The sequence below is a fragment of the Larus michahellis genome, chromosome 17 (genome assembly GCF_964199755.1).
Source record: "Larus michahellis chromosome 17, bLarMic1.1, whole genome shotgun sequence".
NCBI classification, from domain to species: domain Eukaryota; kingdom Metazoa; phylum Chordata; class Aves; order Charadriiformes; family Laridae; genus Larus; species Larus michahellis.
In genome coordinates, this window is record NC_133912.1 from 2608783 (window position 1) to 2622518 (window position 13736).

General features: G+C 53.7%; 1 protein-coding gene across 6 annotated transcripts; it reads left to right on the forward strand.

The window, feature by feature from the left end:
• The first annotated feature begins 380 nt into the window (after positions 1–380).
• On the forward strand, positions 381–9612 carry LOC141732291 (transmembrane protein 45B-like). Of its 6 annotated transcripts, none has more exons than XM_074561053.1 (6): positions 381–1032; positions 5861–6062; positions 6297–6506; positions 7153–7337; positions 8010–8155; positions 9000–9612. In XM_074561053.1, the coding sequence occupies exons 2-6, from the start codon at positions 5879–5881 to the stop codon at positions 9127–9129; spliced, it is 855 nt and encodes a 284-aa protein (XP_074417154.1). In that variant the 5' UTR covers positions 381–1032; positions 5861–5878; the 3' UTR covers positions 9130–9612. The 6 variants fall into 6 exon arrangements, with proteins under 6 accessions (XP_074417154.1, XP_074417155.1, XP_074417159.1 ...); XM_074561054.1 differs by having other exon boundaries at positions 424–1056; XM_074561058.1 differs by lacking the exon at positions 381–1032 and adding an exon at positions 2305–2500.
• The last annotated feature ends 4124 nt before the right edge of the window (positions 9613–13736 follow it).

A 13736-nucleotide genomic window follows, 5' to 3' on the forward strand; every position in this document is an offset into this window, starting at 1 on the left:
GAACAAGCCCTGCCTATGCTTGTACCACCTGCTTCACCTCCTCTGTTGCCTGTTTATGAAAGCCGGTGTTAGCATTCGTCATAATAATAGTAATAATAATAATACTTTGCACTTCCCGAACAACCATCCATCTGCAGCGCTCGAGCTGCTGGCAAACCTTTAATTAGATTGTGCCTCCCACCACCCCCAGGAAGCAGGCAAACATTATCGCATTTTTTCATTAGCACCGGGGCTGATGAGGAACCTTCAGGGAGGGGATGTTGCAGTTACATCTGAGAGGAAAAGAAGAAAATAAAAAAATAAATAAACAAAATTCAGCTCAGGGTTTAGCTTGAGAGGCTGGAGGGGGTGGGGCATGGATCTGCCTCCCTGGGAGGAAGAGGAGGGCTGGCATCTGCTGGTACAATCCCGTAACGCTCCTCCGTGCCTCCGAGGTTTGCAGTTAAGGAACCATGGTGGAGTTGCATCCGTTCACGCCTGCGGTGATTTTAGCACGCGTGGTGTGCGAGTGACCTGCTCTGTGATTTTTCTGGGGGACGTGACCATCCTTTCTCCTGGTGTCCCCTCATCGGGATCCCAACCACTTGTCACAGTTTCACCCTCATTTTTACCGTGGGGCTGGTTTAAAAGGCTAGAAACCCCCTTTCCTCACCCATTTCATGCACCTACAACTTTTCCCACTCTCTGCCTGGCAGGTACTTCAATAGGAGTTGTCCTTTTCCTAGAAACTTTTCTCATTGTGCTTTATTCTTTGCGGCCCTTTAAGCCCCATGGAAAAAGGCACCTTCAGCCTGTGAGCAGATGGGCTTCAGCTGGGGCTCGTTCTGTCTCCTCTCCCTCCAGCTGCTGCCCTCCCAGCCTGCCTTCTCCCCATGATCTCGAAGGACTTGGCTCGTCTTGCTTTGGGAAGCAGCTTTGTGCTAAGCTGCCCTTTGGGGTAACGGTTTGTTGAGTTGGGTGGCTGCCGAAAGGAAAACCGAGCTGCGAAGAGGTCCCTGACGGCGCTGCTGCTCTTTTTTTCCAGCAAGAAAGGTATTTGCTGCAGTGTTTTTATGGGTAGGTCCGTAAGGAAGAGATCCTACGGGGAGGGGGTTGTGTTTCTCTCTGTGCTTGGTAGCGAGCTCCTGAAGCTTGGGTGAAGCTGCCTGCGTTTGTGGAAGCCCCTCTGCTGCTTGTGGGCTTCCCTGATGTTACAGAACCCTTTTGCGTGTGTGCTCAGCCCTCTGCAAGGTGTCTCGGAGGTGAGCAGCGATGGGTGCACGCAGCAGCACGGCCGGCTGCTTGTTCTCCTTCCTTCCTCCTACTTGCTACTGCTGGTACTGAGATAATGCGGATAAAAGAGCTCCTGGCTACGGCTTGGTGGCTTTTACGGCTGTGCTGGAGGACAAGTCATCACCCTGGGGTGGGTTGTGCAGGCTGGTTTGCTTCCACGCTCTTCCAGCCTTGGGGCTTCCCCGGGGCGCTGGCTCACGTGTGTGGCTCTTGGCAGGGCAGGGCTTGTCCTGCAGCCACGCTTGGGGCGTTTTTGGTGGCACGAGGAGTTATGTGCGTGTGGTTGCAGGCTGGGGGAAGACCGCGCTGGGAATCCACGGAGTGGTTGTTAGTGGTCCTCGGGTGGTCATCAGCAGCTTGGGCAGTGCTCCTGAGGATGTTTTCGCACCGTCAACTCCGTGCTTCGGAGGGAGGTGGGGACGCCGGGGTGGCCCATGGTATTTATTTGCCTTGGGGCGCTTGTGTTGCTCACCTTTGCAGCCGGTGAGGTGCTAAGGCTGGGCGTGCAGCCATCGGCGGTGTGATGGGCAGCAGGTCAGGAGTGGCTTTGTGTCTGCGGGCGCTTGGCGTTGGGCAGCGCTGAGTATCGCATCGGTGAAAAGGAGTGGGAACCGGCTGCTGTGTCCTGCCAGCCCATCTTTTTGGGGGAGAGAAGGGCCACCATCCGCCTCTTCTTGGCTGCCGTGGGCTGGCTTCGCTCTGGTTTGCAAGCTCCTCGCCCAAAATCTCCTGTCCACAAGCACCTTTTATAAGGCCAGACCTCCCCTAAAAGGGCTACCATGTACCTGTCAGCCCAGTTTAGAAATTTCAGAGCCCTGCCAGCAGAGGCTGGCTATGTTGGGCCATGCTGCAGCCTTGTCTCTTCTTGGCTCCTTCCCCAGTCATCCAAAAACCCCAACATAATAACTGAATAGACGTGGTTGCCATGGGAACGGGGATTGGCCGCTCATCCTGATTTTTGTGGCAAACTCCAGGAGGCTTTTTTTTTTTTTTCTTTGTGGGTTGTTTTTTTTTTTTTTCTTTCTTAATAGCAGACACGAGGTGTCCCAGGTTGTGAAAGCCAGTTGACTCAGCGCACCTTGAACCGGCCCGCAGGATGTTCGGCCCTAAACATCCTGTCTGAGGGCCACCTCCCCGTGGTGGCTTCTCCCTTTATCTGCCTCTTCTGAGTAATAACCACTCCTTGCTGCCACATCTGGAGAGGGAGAAGGACAGGCAGGAGTCGCAGGTAAACTCTCCTGCCCATAGAGAGCAACACCTTGGTGAGCAGCTGGGCATGGGATGGATGTGGCTGCATGAGCTTGGGGAGAAGGGACGTGGGGAGACTCCATCTCTGCAAGGCAAAGGTTTGGTGTGATGATGGCCACCAATGAGGCTGGTGGAAGTGGTGCTGATGGAGGCAGTCTACTGGCAATCTGTGGCTTTAGGTCTTGTTTTGGGGGGGTTATCAGGTTTTGGAGGTTCTTCGTGGCAGAGGATTGGCATCGGAGGGAGGTTGTGCCTCCTCTGTTGGGTGAGGGCTGTTGGCACAAGAGAGATGTGACTGGGTAGCAAGGATGGAGGAGGATCCACAGCAAGAAGACCGTGGTGAGGTACGTTCAGGCTGGCTGTCCTGGGGTGCCACTCTCCCCACCAGGCTGATGGTTGCACCCATGGGTGCTTGTAGGGGATCCCCATGTGTCCACACGGACAGCATCCTCCCGGTAGCATCGATCCTCCTGCGCCAGCGGGAACAAGTCCCTACATGGAGACGAAACCATCAATGGTGACGGGCCTGGAGCTGCGATGTCTCTGGGGGGAGAGCCTGGAAACTGGGGAGAAACACCGTCCTTTGCCAAGGGGATCCTGGGGAGGCAGCAAGCAGCCGGCGCGAGGCACCGTAAGGAGAGCAGGCAGCTCCCGTATGGCTATTAACCAAAAGCATCGCAGCCTGGAAGCTGTGGAGGGAGAAGGGCAGCTCAGGTAATAACTTCTGACTGCAGCCGTATTTCAAGTCCTCTGACAGACAAACTAGCTCGCAGGAAAAATAAATAACCCGGGTGCCGCTCCTCAACCGGTGCTCCCTTCCCCGGCTGCGGCTCGCTCGGAGCTTAATCAGCTTTTATGGGAGCGTGGACTCCAGTGCCGGGGGAAGCCAGCGGGTGAGAGGTATGGGGTTTTGGGCTCGGTGGGGCGGTCGAGGGGCCACGTGGATGTGTGTGGGGGGGTTGTTTTGCTGCGCCTTGAATACCTGAGCTGTGCAAGTGGCCTGTTGCTTTGGAAACATGTCTAGTTTCTCTGCAAAATAGTGGCCGTTTTCTAAAAGGAGGCCGTTTAGTTGGTGGTTTTGGTTGGTTTTTTTCTTTTTTTTTTTTTTTCAGTGGGCTACATCCAAGCTTCTGCTCGACAGAAGGGTGGGTTTGGGACATCTTGGCTAAGTGAGAGATGCCGCAGGGTATGTGGTGGCTGATGAAGAGCTGTGTCTGAGGGGTGGGGAGCAAAGGGGACTCATAACAATTAGCAAAAGCCTTGCTGGATCAGGCTGCTGAGAGGTTGCAAAGCAAAAGAGTCCCCAGCACCAAAACGAAGAAGACGAGTCACTCTTCTTCTAGAAGAGAAGGCTACTCAGCTGGTTGGGGTAGGAGATCCCAGGGACAGCTCTGAATCAGCGGTTTGGGGGCTGCTGGTCCCTAAGGTGAAGAGGGAATGCCCGGTGGATGTGGGGTGATAAATCCCCGTGTTAAAGCTGGATGCTGTTGTGGCTTGGAGCAACCTCTGGAGTTGCAGGCGGCATGTGTCGGTTGCCATTCCTGATGCCTGGGCATGGGGATGTCTCTGCTCTCCTGCAATTAAGCATGTCAAAATTAACACTCCTGCTATGTATCTTGATCAGGGTACGCTCCTGACTCCAGTTTCAGGCTGTTGCCCTTGTAGCCACAGCCCCTGTAGGACAATGGTGAAATTTGGTTATGTATCGTGCCATTGCGTGCTGCTTAGATGTGCTTTAATAGCGTTTGTTCTTAGTCGCTTCAGCACGTGGATGTCTGTGCAGGGAAGATGCGTGCCCTGGACTGGGTGTCCAGGCTATGATGGGGAAAGACGTGGGGCACGAGCCGTCTCACCCTAAGGTAGGCATCCAAAACCGAGCAGAAAGCCGTCACCGTTCCCCACACCAGCTCCTGGGATGGGGCGTTTCTCAGCTACCCGAAAGGCTGTTACACTGCGTCCCTCCTGAAAGGAAACCTTAACGCAGTGTAAACAGCTCTGAGCCTTCTCCAGATTGCCCTTGCATCCTGGAGATGCAATGGATGACGATAGTCTCCAAACCCAAAGCCCACACTTGCCCACGCAGGGCTGAGCCAGTTCAACTGACTCCGACTCTGCAGCCAAAACCTGACCGGGGACGTCTTGCAGAGCTCTCCCTCACCTAAGGCACTTGCCACGCCACATCCTACCCTTATTTTGCAGTGCCTAATTACTTTCTAGTGTGGGAGGACTCGAAGAACGTGCTGGAGTTGTTCCTCCAGCCTCTGCGATTTGCTTTGGTATTTATAATCACAGCGAGGATGTGATTTGTGATGCAAGGGCAAGTCGGTGTGGTAGCTTCAGGATGAGTAATGCCTTCTCCCGTGCAAATCTGAGCTGTAGAAAAGGGCCAGAAAGCCCTTGAGGAGGGAAAGAGTGAGACCTCCTTAGGTGGTAGATGCAGACAGAGAGCACGGAGAGAGGTCTTGCTGGAGGAAACAAGACCATCCCAAGGTAACATCAAAAGCTCGCCGCTATAAGCGTTTAGATCATTATTTTTTCCCTTCTGTACCTGCTGCTCTGGGTTTTTTTTCCAACAATTTGTGTATAGGCTTAAATACTTTGCAGGATATGACTTTGTCCGTGGTAGTCAGTTGCGCTCCCGAACGTTTGCTTCTCTCCATCCTTGCTGGTACTTAGTGGCCTTGGTCTGGCTTAGCATGAAGGCAATTTTCATGCCTTTAGTCTTCGAGATCTTCCTACAGGACACGAAATCTCTTTCTCTCGTGTCAAATCACCACTCATGTGCAACACAAAGGTTGTGTGGAATATGCATGAGACTCCTTGTGGAAATGGTGATGGTTCACGGGTTGCCGCCGCCTCCTGTTGCGCAGCCGGTAGGGCCCAGCAAAGCCTTGGCTGGCTGGAGCTGCTGAACACGCTGACTGGATTCACGCCCTGGTAATTGTCTAGTTTGAAGGGAGTTTATGTTCCAAGGAAATAATTGTCGTGTTGCTTTTTATTAGCAAAATCTTTGTTATGATTCCTCTTCTAATAGCATGTCGCTGTTAACATTTTCTTGGGCACGGATGCGTTTCTCCCTGGCACGATGGAGTCCTGATGATTGCGTGCGTGCAACCACATACATATATGTATGTATACACATATGTACATCAGCACACGGTGACAGCTTCTCCAAGGTGATATCGCATCTCTGGTACTGCTTGTTGGCAGCTGATGGCAGAGCCGTGCACACCCGCTGTGTCGGGATGCAGCGCCCCGAGGTCACTGAGCAAGTGAGCAGCCCAACATCTCTCTTGGGGATAGTTTGAATTGGTCCCCAAGCACTGGTTTGTCCTTGCAGGTCCAGCAAGCGAGCCCGATGACGAGTTTCCTCGGCAGCGCCCTCCGGGGCACCTTCTTCTTCATTTTTGGTCTCTGGTGGTCTGTGCGATACCCCCTGAAGTATCTCAGGCGGAAAGCCAACGCCGAGAGCCAGCCAAGCTATGGGGTCCAGCGCGTGGAAGTCTTTGAAGGGGCAGTCAAAGCTTTCTTTGCTCTGGCAGGTAAGAGATGATGATGAGTCTCTGCCCCAATGTCTACTGGCAGTGCAGCCGCTCTCTCCCGTGAGACGGGGGCTGTTTGTAGTGCAAAATGGCTGCGGTTGGTGTGGGAGGGCTTAGGAACACACTGGTGGCGCGCTCTGTGATGGGACCTCGCTAGCGTTCCTCTGGGCGCTACGACTCCACCACTGCAAAGAAAGGTTTCCTGCAAGCTTGTCCTTTACTCGCTCTGCCCAGGGATATTGGTCGAGCAGTTTATTCCCGCCGGTCCCCACCTGCAGCTGTACAGCCCCAAGACGCACAGCTGGACTGACCTCACCCACTGGCACTACACCACCATGTACCTCTTCTTCCTCCTCTCCGGCATCGTGGACATCTCGCACTCCTGGCTCAAGCTGCCGCTTGGCTTAGATCGGCTCTCGCTGTCCATGGCTCTGTTCATCGAAGGTGAATCACGCGCGGTGCCTGGGAGAATATGGGATAGGGGAAGGGCTGGGAGGGTCACCCGTGTGCCACAGACCCAAATCCCTGGGCTGTTTTGAGGAGGCGAGATACTGTGCAAGCAACCGGAGCTGGAGACTGTGCAGATATGCGATGGCACCCCCTCCCTATTCCAAATATGAATCCTTCCACGGCTGGATGCCTCAGCAGATGCACGAAGTCCTAGGGATGTGTGCTTCTCCTGGTGACAAGCAGCTGGCTCTCTCTGGAGTCGCAAAAGGGTCTCGTCCCCCCACCTTGGTTGGATGCACAGAAGGGCAAACCCTGACACAAAGCTCTGAAGTTGAAGGTCCCCATCGCTGTGCTCCTCCTGACAGCCCTACGGCCCTGGCCAGGGATCCCCATGGTTATGGGGGCTATTGTGCAGGCGGAGCAGACCCTGGCGCTGGGGGTGCGTGGTCCTTGCAGAGTGAAGGTGGTGACAGCAGGCTGTTCGCTGTCTGACTCTTCCCACCAGGCAGATTGTAGCAAGACCTGGAGCACAGTCTCAGTTTTCAGATGGTTTGGTGTTTTTTTTTTTTAAAAAAACCAAAATCAATCAAAACAACAAATCGCGGAGCATCCTTTTCTAACGCAGTGTGAATCTTGGCAGGTTTGCTCTTCTGTTTCCTTGACTACGGCGACGGTGCGCTGGACCACCACCTCCATTCCCTGTTGGCCATGGCTATCTTTGCTGGAGCCCTCTGCACCCTCCTCGAGGTGTTCCTCCGAGACCACATCATCCTGGAGACCTTCAGGACCAGCTCCTTCCTTCTCCAGGGCTCTTGGCTTTGGCAGGTCAGTGCCTATCCAGCCCTCTCCTCCGAGCAGTGGGCTTCGCAGCCAGGAAAGCAGGAGGAGGAGGGCGGCTCTGCCCTTTACGGCACGTCTCTTAGGGTTACACTTGTAAGCTGGTTGGAATATCTTAGTAACTAAGAGGAGGAAGAGTGCCAGAGCTGCTCCCATAGAGATATGCATGTGTAATGTATGCAGCATGGGCAAACCTGCACGTTAAATGGAAATTAGACCCCACAAGGGTGGGAAACCATAATGATGAGGCTTTGTTCTTTTTTATTCGGTCCAATTTCTTCCTCCTTTTCTTCAAAGTAACTGGAAATATCTGGAAACCTCTCCTAATCACCCAGCTTTGAGTCTTGGGAGAAATGCACAGCCAGGCCATGTTGCCTTCGGGTTGTCAGCTTCCTCTGGGGATGCTGGGCTGCGCTGCGAGCCCGAAGGCTCGTCTGCAGAGCATCCCTCTCCTCCTGAAATGCCACCCCTGTGTCAGTCGGGGGATACAGGCATGTTTGGGGATGCTGAGGGCAGCGGTCCAGGTGTTACTTGGGATCATTGTGCCTCTAGTCCATAGCTGGCTGCAGCAGCGGGGCTGAAATCAGGGGAAAAAGAGAGGAGGGGTGTGCGAAAGCCTGACACGTGCTGGTGCCTAACGTCTCTTCTGTCTGCGACCAGATTGGGTTTGTGCTGTTCCCTCCGTGGGGAGGACCGGGCTGGGATCAGACCGACCGCAGCAACTTCATGTTCCTCACCATGTGCTTCTGCTGGCACTACGCGGGCGCTCTCGCCGTCTTGGCAGCGAACTCTGCTGCATCTCGCTGGTACGTTGGGGAGAGGGGTCCCGGGGGGGGTTGTCCCAGCACCGTGCACAAGCTGGGATGGCCAAGAGCAATACCTAGACCCAGTGCTACCCTGGGAAATCCAGCCACCAGCATACCATGGGATAAGAGAAATGGGTGTCCAAGCATGGACTGGTCCATGGCTTGGCTGGACTCACAGAATCACAGAATGGTTTGGGTTGGAAGGGAACTTAAAGACCATCCAGTGCCACCCCCTGTCCTGGGCAGGGACACCTCCCACCAGCTCAGGTTGCTCCAAGCCCCGTCCAACCTGGCCTTGAACCCCTCCAGGGATGGGGCAGCCACAGCTTCTCTGGGCAACCTGGGCCAGGGTCTCACCACCCTCACAGCAAACAATTTCTTCCCAATATCTCCTCTAAATCTCCCCTCTTCCAGTGTAAAACCCTTCCCCCTCATCCCGTGGCTCCCCTCCCTGCTCCAGAGTCTCTCCCCAGCTTTCCTGGAGCCCCTTGAGGGCCTGGAAGGGGCTGGAAGGTCTCCCCAGGGCCTTCTCTTCTCCAGGCTGAACCCCCCCAGCTCTCTCAGCCTGTTGTCCCAGCATCTCCGGGGCCTCCTCTGGCCCCGCTCCAACAGCTCCGTGTCCTTCTGCTGTTGGTGCCCCAGAGCCGGTGGCAGCACTGCGGGGGGGTCTCCCCAGAGCGGAGCAGAGGGGCAGAATCCCCTCCCTTGACCTGTTGGCAAAAAGGATGGGCTCAGTGCCACCACGGAGCAGCCAGTCCTTAGCAGCCTTCCCGAGCGTGCTGGGGTGAGCCAATGGCTCTTGCTGCCCACAAATTCCTGACCAGTGTCACTGTCCCTCCCGTAGCTGCAACGAGTCCTGCCAGCTGAAATTCGGGGACATCGACGTGGAGCTGGACTGCGGCATGTGCATCCGCAGAGGCAACAAGAGCTCCGGCGGCGCCCTGCTGCCAGAGAGCCCCTCGGATGACAAATGAGGCTGTGGCAGGCATGGAAACTTCTTCCCCGCTGTGGCTTAGAGCTCTTGAGATGAGGTTTTTAATTAATTGCGATAAACTACACCGGCACTTGATGGTGGAGCATCAGAAGTGGGAGGCGGGAGCCCGAAGGCGGAGCGCGGCGGGAGATGCAAAGGTTTTCCCGTGCATCCCTTTGGCGGTAGCAAGAGCACACCAGGCTCGTCTGGGAGGGAGATTTTAATTTTCCATGCCGCAGCTTGGGCTGTGAACTGCAGGACTGGTTTGCTGGTGGAGTCCGACTGGTGTGGCCGATTCGGCTAATTTTTTAACATTTGTTTTCGCTTCTGCTTCTGCAGAAGGGAGCCAAACCGGCACTCGAAGCCCCCGGTGGCTGTCGCTCACTCTGGTGTTAATTGGAGGGTGTTTTTGTACAAAGCTTAACGTGCAGAGAGCATACGTGACCGCCAATAAAGTACTTTAACGAACCGCCTCGGTGGGTCTCTTCAATCCGGATGCCTTGAGATTGAAGGTTGAGGTGACGTCCGGCTTCCAAACGGTTTGGGAGGGGGATGAAGTCTCAGAGGGATGGGAGTGTGTGGCATTTCAGGTGGCCAAACCTGCCCGGAGAAAGGGGTTGGTGGCCAGGGATGGGGTGGTTTTTCCCTGTCAGCACTGGCACGTAGCGGCTCTTTTGCACGTTTTTAATGAAGACACAGAGGATGGAGGGGTGTGTGTGTGTGAAGCTGCCCGTCTGCAATGGGTTTTGGCATGCCTGGGGGACGGGATGTTTGCTGGGCAGGGTTCGGCTTGGACACAGACCCTTGAAGCAAGAAGATGCCTTCAGCCGGTCCAGCTTGGGCATACGGATGCTCCTGGTGAAGCTCCGAGACCTGGGCTGTGCGGGTATGGCTTTTCTTCTCCTCCGACAGCTTTATTCCCTTCCCGGAGCTGGTCACTACCAATGCAGAGGGAAAACCTGGTGTCCGCTTTGTGCTTGGTGTCCGGGGGTATGTGTTTTGTTGGTTTTTTTTTTTCCCCTTAGGTCTTTCATTTGGTTTGCGGCAGAATAGCACGGGGAGATGCTTCCTGCCGTCAAGATCAAAACCTCATCTAAAAGATGTGTCGTTCAACAGGATTAGTGAACGAACAGCAGGTCCGTCAGAAGGTTCAGCATCGATGTTCAAAAGGCGCGTGCCGCGTCCTTGGCTAAGGGCTGGGCTGGTGGAACGGCGTTGTTGTTGTTGTTGTTATCTTTTAATACCTTTGCGGTACTGCTCTGGGCCGTACAAGAGACGGCTTAGTCCAAGCGCAACGCCAAAAACTCAAGCAAGCGTTGGGAGGAAACAAAAATAAAATAAATAAATAAATCCTCCCCTGGCTCAAAGGGGCTGCAATTTCCAGCCCCCCGCAGGAGGTCCCTGGAAGCGTGAGCACTTCATGATTTATTTTATTTTATTGTATTGTATTTTCGCCCTTCGGAGCAGGGCTGGAAGGAGGCCAAGGCTTCCTGCTGCTGGCGGCTGTCAAGAAAAGGACCTCGAGGAGCAAAGGGAACCGAGGTGAGCGCAGCGTTTTGGGCTCCCAACGTTGGCCCCCGTAGACAGAGGGCTATTATTTGGGGCTGTAAAGCAGGCTGGCGTTCACCAGCAACGGTTTCTGCAGGATCTGGTGGGGAGGATTGCCTTGAACTCGGGCTGGTGTGGATCTCCCGTGCCAGAGCGAGAGCCTCAAATGTGCTCTGGTTATTAATAACCCTCACGGGACAAGGAGCCGGGTCGTTCGGTCAACTTGTTATAGACTAGCTGCCGTTAACGGGAAGCTCGGTGCACAGGTTATAACCCTACGTAGTGCTCTTTGATTGAAAAGAAAGGGGAAAAAAATATCTCTTTCCCCTTTGATCGAGCAATGTTCCTTTTTTCCCCCTGTTTTCCTTGCCCTGGTGTTATCTAGGTAATGCTCGATCCCTCTCTCACTGGGGATTTTGCTACTGAAATGCAGGTGTTTAGTGGGGATTTTCCTTCTTTCCTTGAATAAATGCAAATAAGAGCAAATATTTACCGATCATCTTGGCTGTGTGTTTCATCGAGCTCAGCGGGATCGTGCTCTGAGCCTAAACCAAAGCACCGGGGTGTCTTTGAACCTGCCATCGAGTTGGGTGATGGAGGCGCCCCGTATGCGAGATATGACTCACGTTGGTTGGGTCAATAGAGTAGAAAGAAGGAATGAGATTATTGTGGCTGTAAGTGCCTTTGTGGAGCAGATCCCAGCCAGCCTGCGCGTGGAACTGGTGTCCCCTGGAACCAGCCGTTAACTCCAAGCGCTCTTCCCGATTTAAACTGGAAGGCAATAAAACTCATTGACGAGGCGGCGCGTTATTGATCGGAAAAGCCTGTGCTCTCCACCCAAAACCATTGCTGTCCACGCTACGGAGAGACACGGCTGGCCCTGGAGCGGGGTGGGAGAGCAGAGCTATGACCACCCGCTCCATTGCCATCCCTGCCTCTCCAAGGTGGGTTACGACCTGTGCCTGGGTGGGTTTAATTACCGGGGGCCTCCTTATTGTACACGTACCCAACCGATGCCGTTCCCCTGCCGATGTAGTGTTATTTTGAGTGAGAATATGTGATTCCTCGTGAAGCTCCTGCGGTCTGTCTGTGCTGCTGGTCCCCAGGGAGACGGCAGCGATGTGGATGTGATTTTTTTTCTTTCCCCCTCCCCCCCCCCCCCCGTTTTTTTTCCTAGTCTGGGATGCCTGGCGGGCTGCGATCTACCCCTGGAAGTACCTTGGCCAGAAAGTGATGCCACGTCTCTCTGCACTTCAGCAAGTTGTTAACGTTTAACTAACCAGTACTGCAGGAGCCAGGAGCTCAGGTAACACTTACCTGCGCTTTGTCTTTGTTTCCGGTCTATTCGCATACAGAAAGACTGAGACCGGTGGTTTTAATGGCAAACGTTTTCTGCTGCACAATTAGATGAAGGAATCGGTTGAGGTACCCAGTGCTGAAGGGTTTGGGAAGAATAGAGACCCTTCTGCTTCCAGATTTACATCAGTAAGTGGTGAAGGGTTGGGAGCAGAGCAACAAGAGGGGCTACCAAGATGCCGAGGGGACTGGAACACCTCTCTCACGAAGAAAGGCTGAGGGATTTGGGTCTCTTCAGTCTGGAAAAAAGACGGCTGAGGGGGGACCTTATCAATGTTTATAAATACTTCAAGGGTGGGTGTCAGGAGGATGGGGCCAGGCTCTTTTCGGTGGTGCCCGGGGACAGGACAAGGGGTAACGGGCACAAACTTGAGCGTAGGAAGTTCCACCTAAACACGAGGAGGAACTTCTTCACCCTGAGGGTGGCAGAGCCCTGGCACAGGCTGCCCAGAGAGGTGGGGGAGTCTCCTTCTCTGGAGACATCCCAACCCCGCCTGGACGTGTTCCTGTGCCACCTGCTCTGGGCGACCCTGCTCCGGTAGGGGGTTGGAGTGGGTGATCTCCAGAGGTCCCTGCCAACCCTATGATTCTATGAAAGTTTTCCTCTTTCCACAAATCCTCTGCTGCTGGCAAATGTCAGGGACGGGCTTTTAGCCTGGAGGAACTGGCCGTGAAAGCCTTGGGTAGAATGTCTGGAGAACACGAGGTGTGATTTGGGGTTCCCTCTTGGTGCGGCTGGAGGGAGCAGAAGCTTCTTCAGAGCAGTACCTGGCATCCGTCTGCAAAACTTCTCATTGGTATTGCTGAGAGACTTGCTGGAGATTCACGGTTCGAAGAGGAGTTGAAATTAGCACTTTAAGCACCACTGGAATCTACCGTTTCAGTTTAATTAGCGAATTTAGTTTCCAAACTTCGTGCAATTGCCATTCAGAGGACAATTGGATTTTCTAGGTCACTTTTCTCTTCCAAAACTTATTCTTTTTAAATCGTAATGCGTTTCTTGCCTATTAACTCAAGTGATTTAAATAGCAACAGTAAGCAGTGCATGCTTACACATCCTCTATGAGTGCATATAACTCACATCTCATCCAAAACTTCACTTGCAGGAGAGAAGCAGCGGTGGGACTGCTGGAGCGTTCATCTACTGATGTTGTTTTTGCTGAAAGATGGTGCGAACGTGGGTGAAACTTAACGAAAAGGTCCCATACCAGTGTGAGGGTTGGGTGCCCAATGAGTTGCACCATTGAAGGTTCTATTTCTGAAGGTTCTATTTCTGAAGGTTCTATTTCTGAAGGTTCTATTTCTGAAGGTTCTATTTCTGAGGGTCCCTGTGTGCTTTAGGATTTCCTCGGGTGCTCGGCACCTTCAGGGTTGAATTCCCGGCCGGTGGATGTTCATCGATAGTCCGGCGTCTCGGGCTGTGTCTGGATGGTGGCCACGAAGTGGCTGGTGAGAAGGTGTTGAGGAGGCCGCTCTTTGCTGCGTGATGCTCTGGCTGTTCTGCTGTCGCGTAGCTCTCGGTGTCAGCAGGAATAATACAGGGTGGTAGAGATGATAAACTAATTGTTATTTGTTAACGTATTTGTTCTGAAATTCAGGGGGCTCCAGAGCAGCCAATGCTTTGCTGAATGCACTTGTGTGTGTAACATGATGCTTGTAAATCATGCGTTTTAAGAGACTCGGTGACATTATTGAAGTGTCATT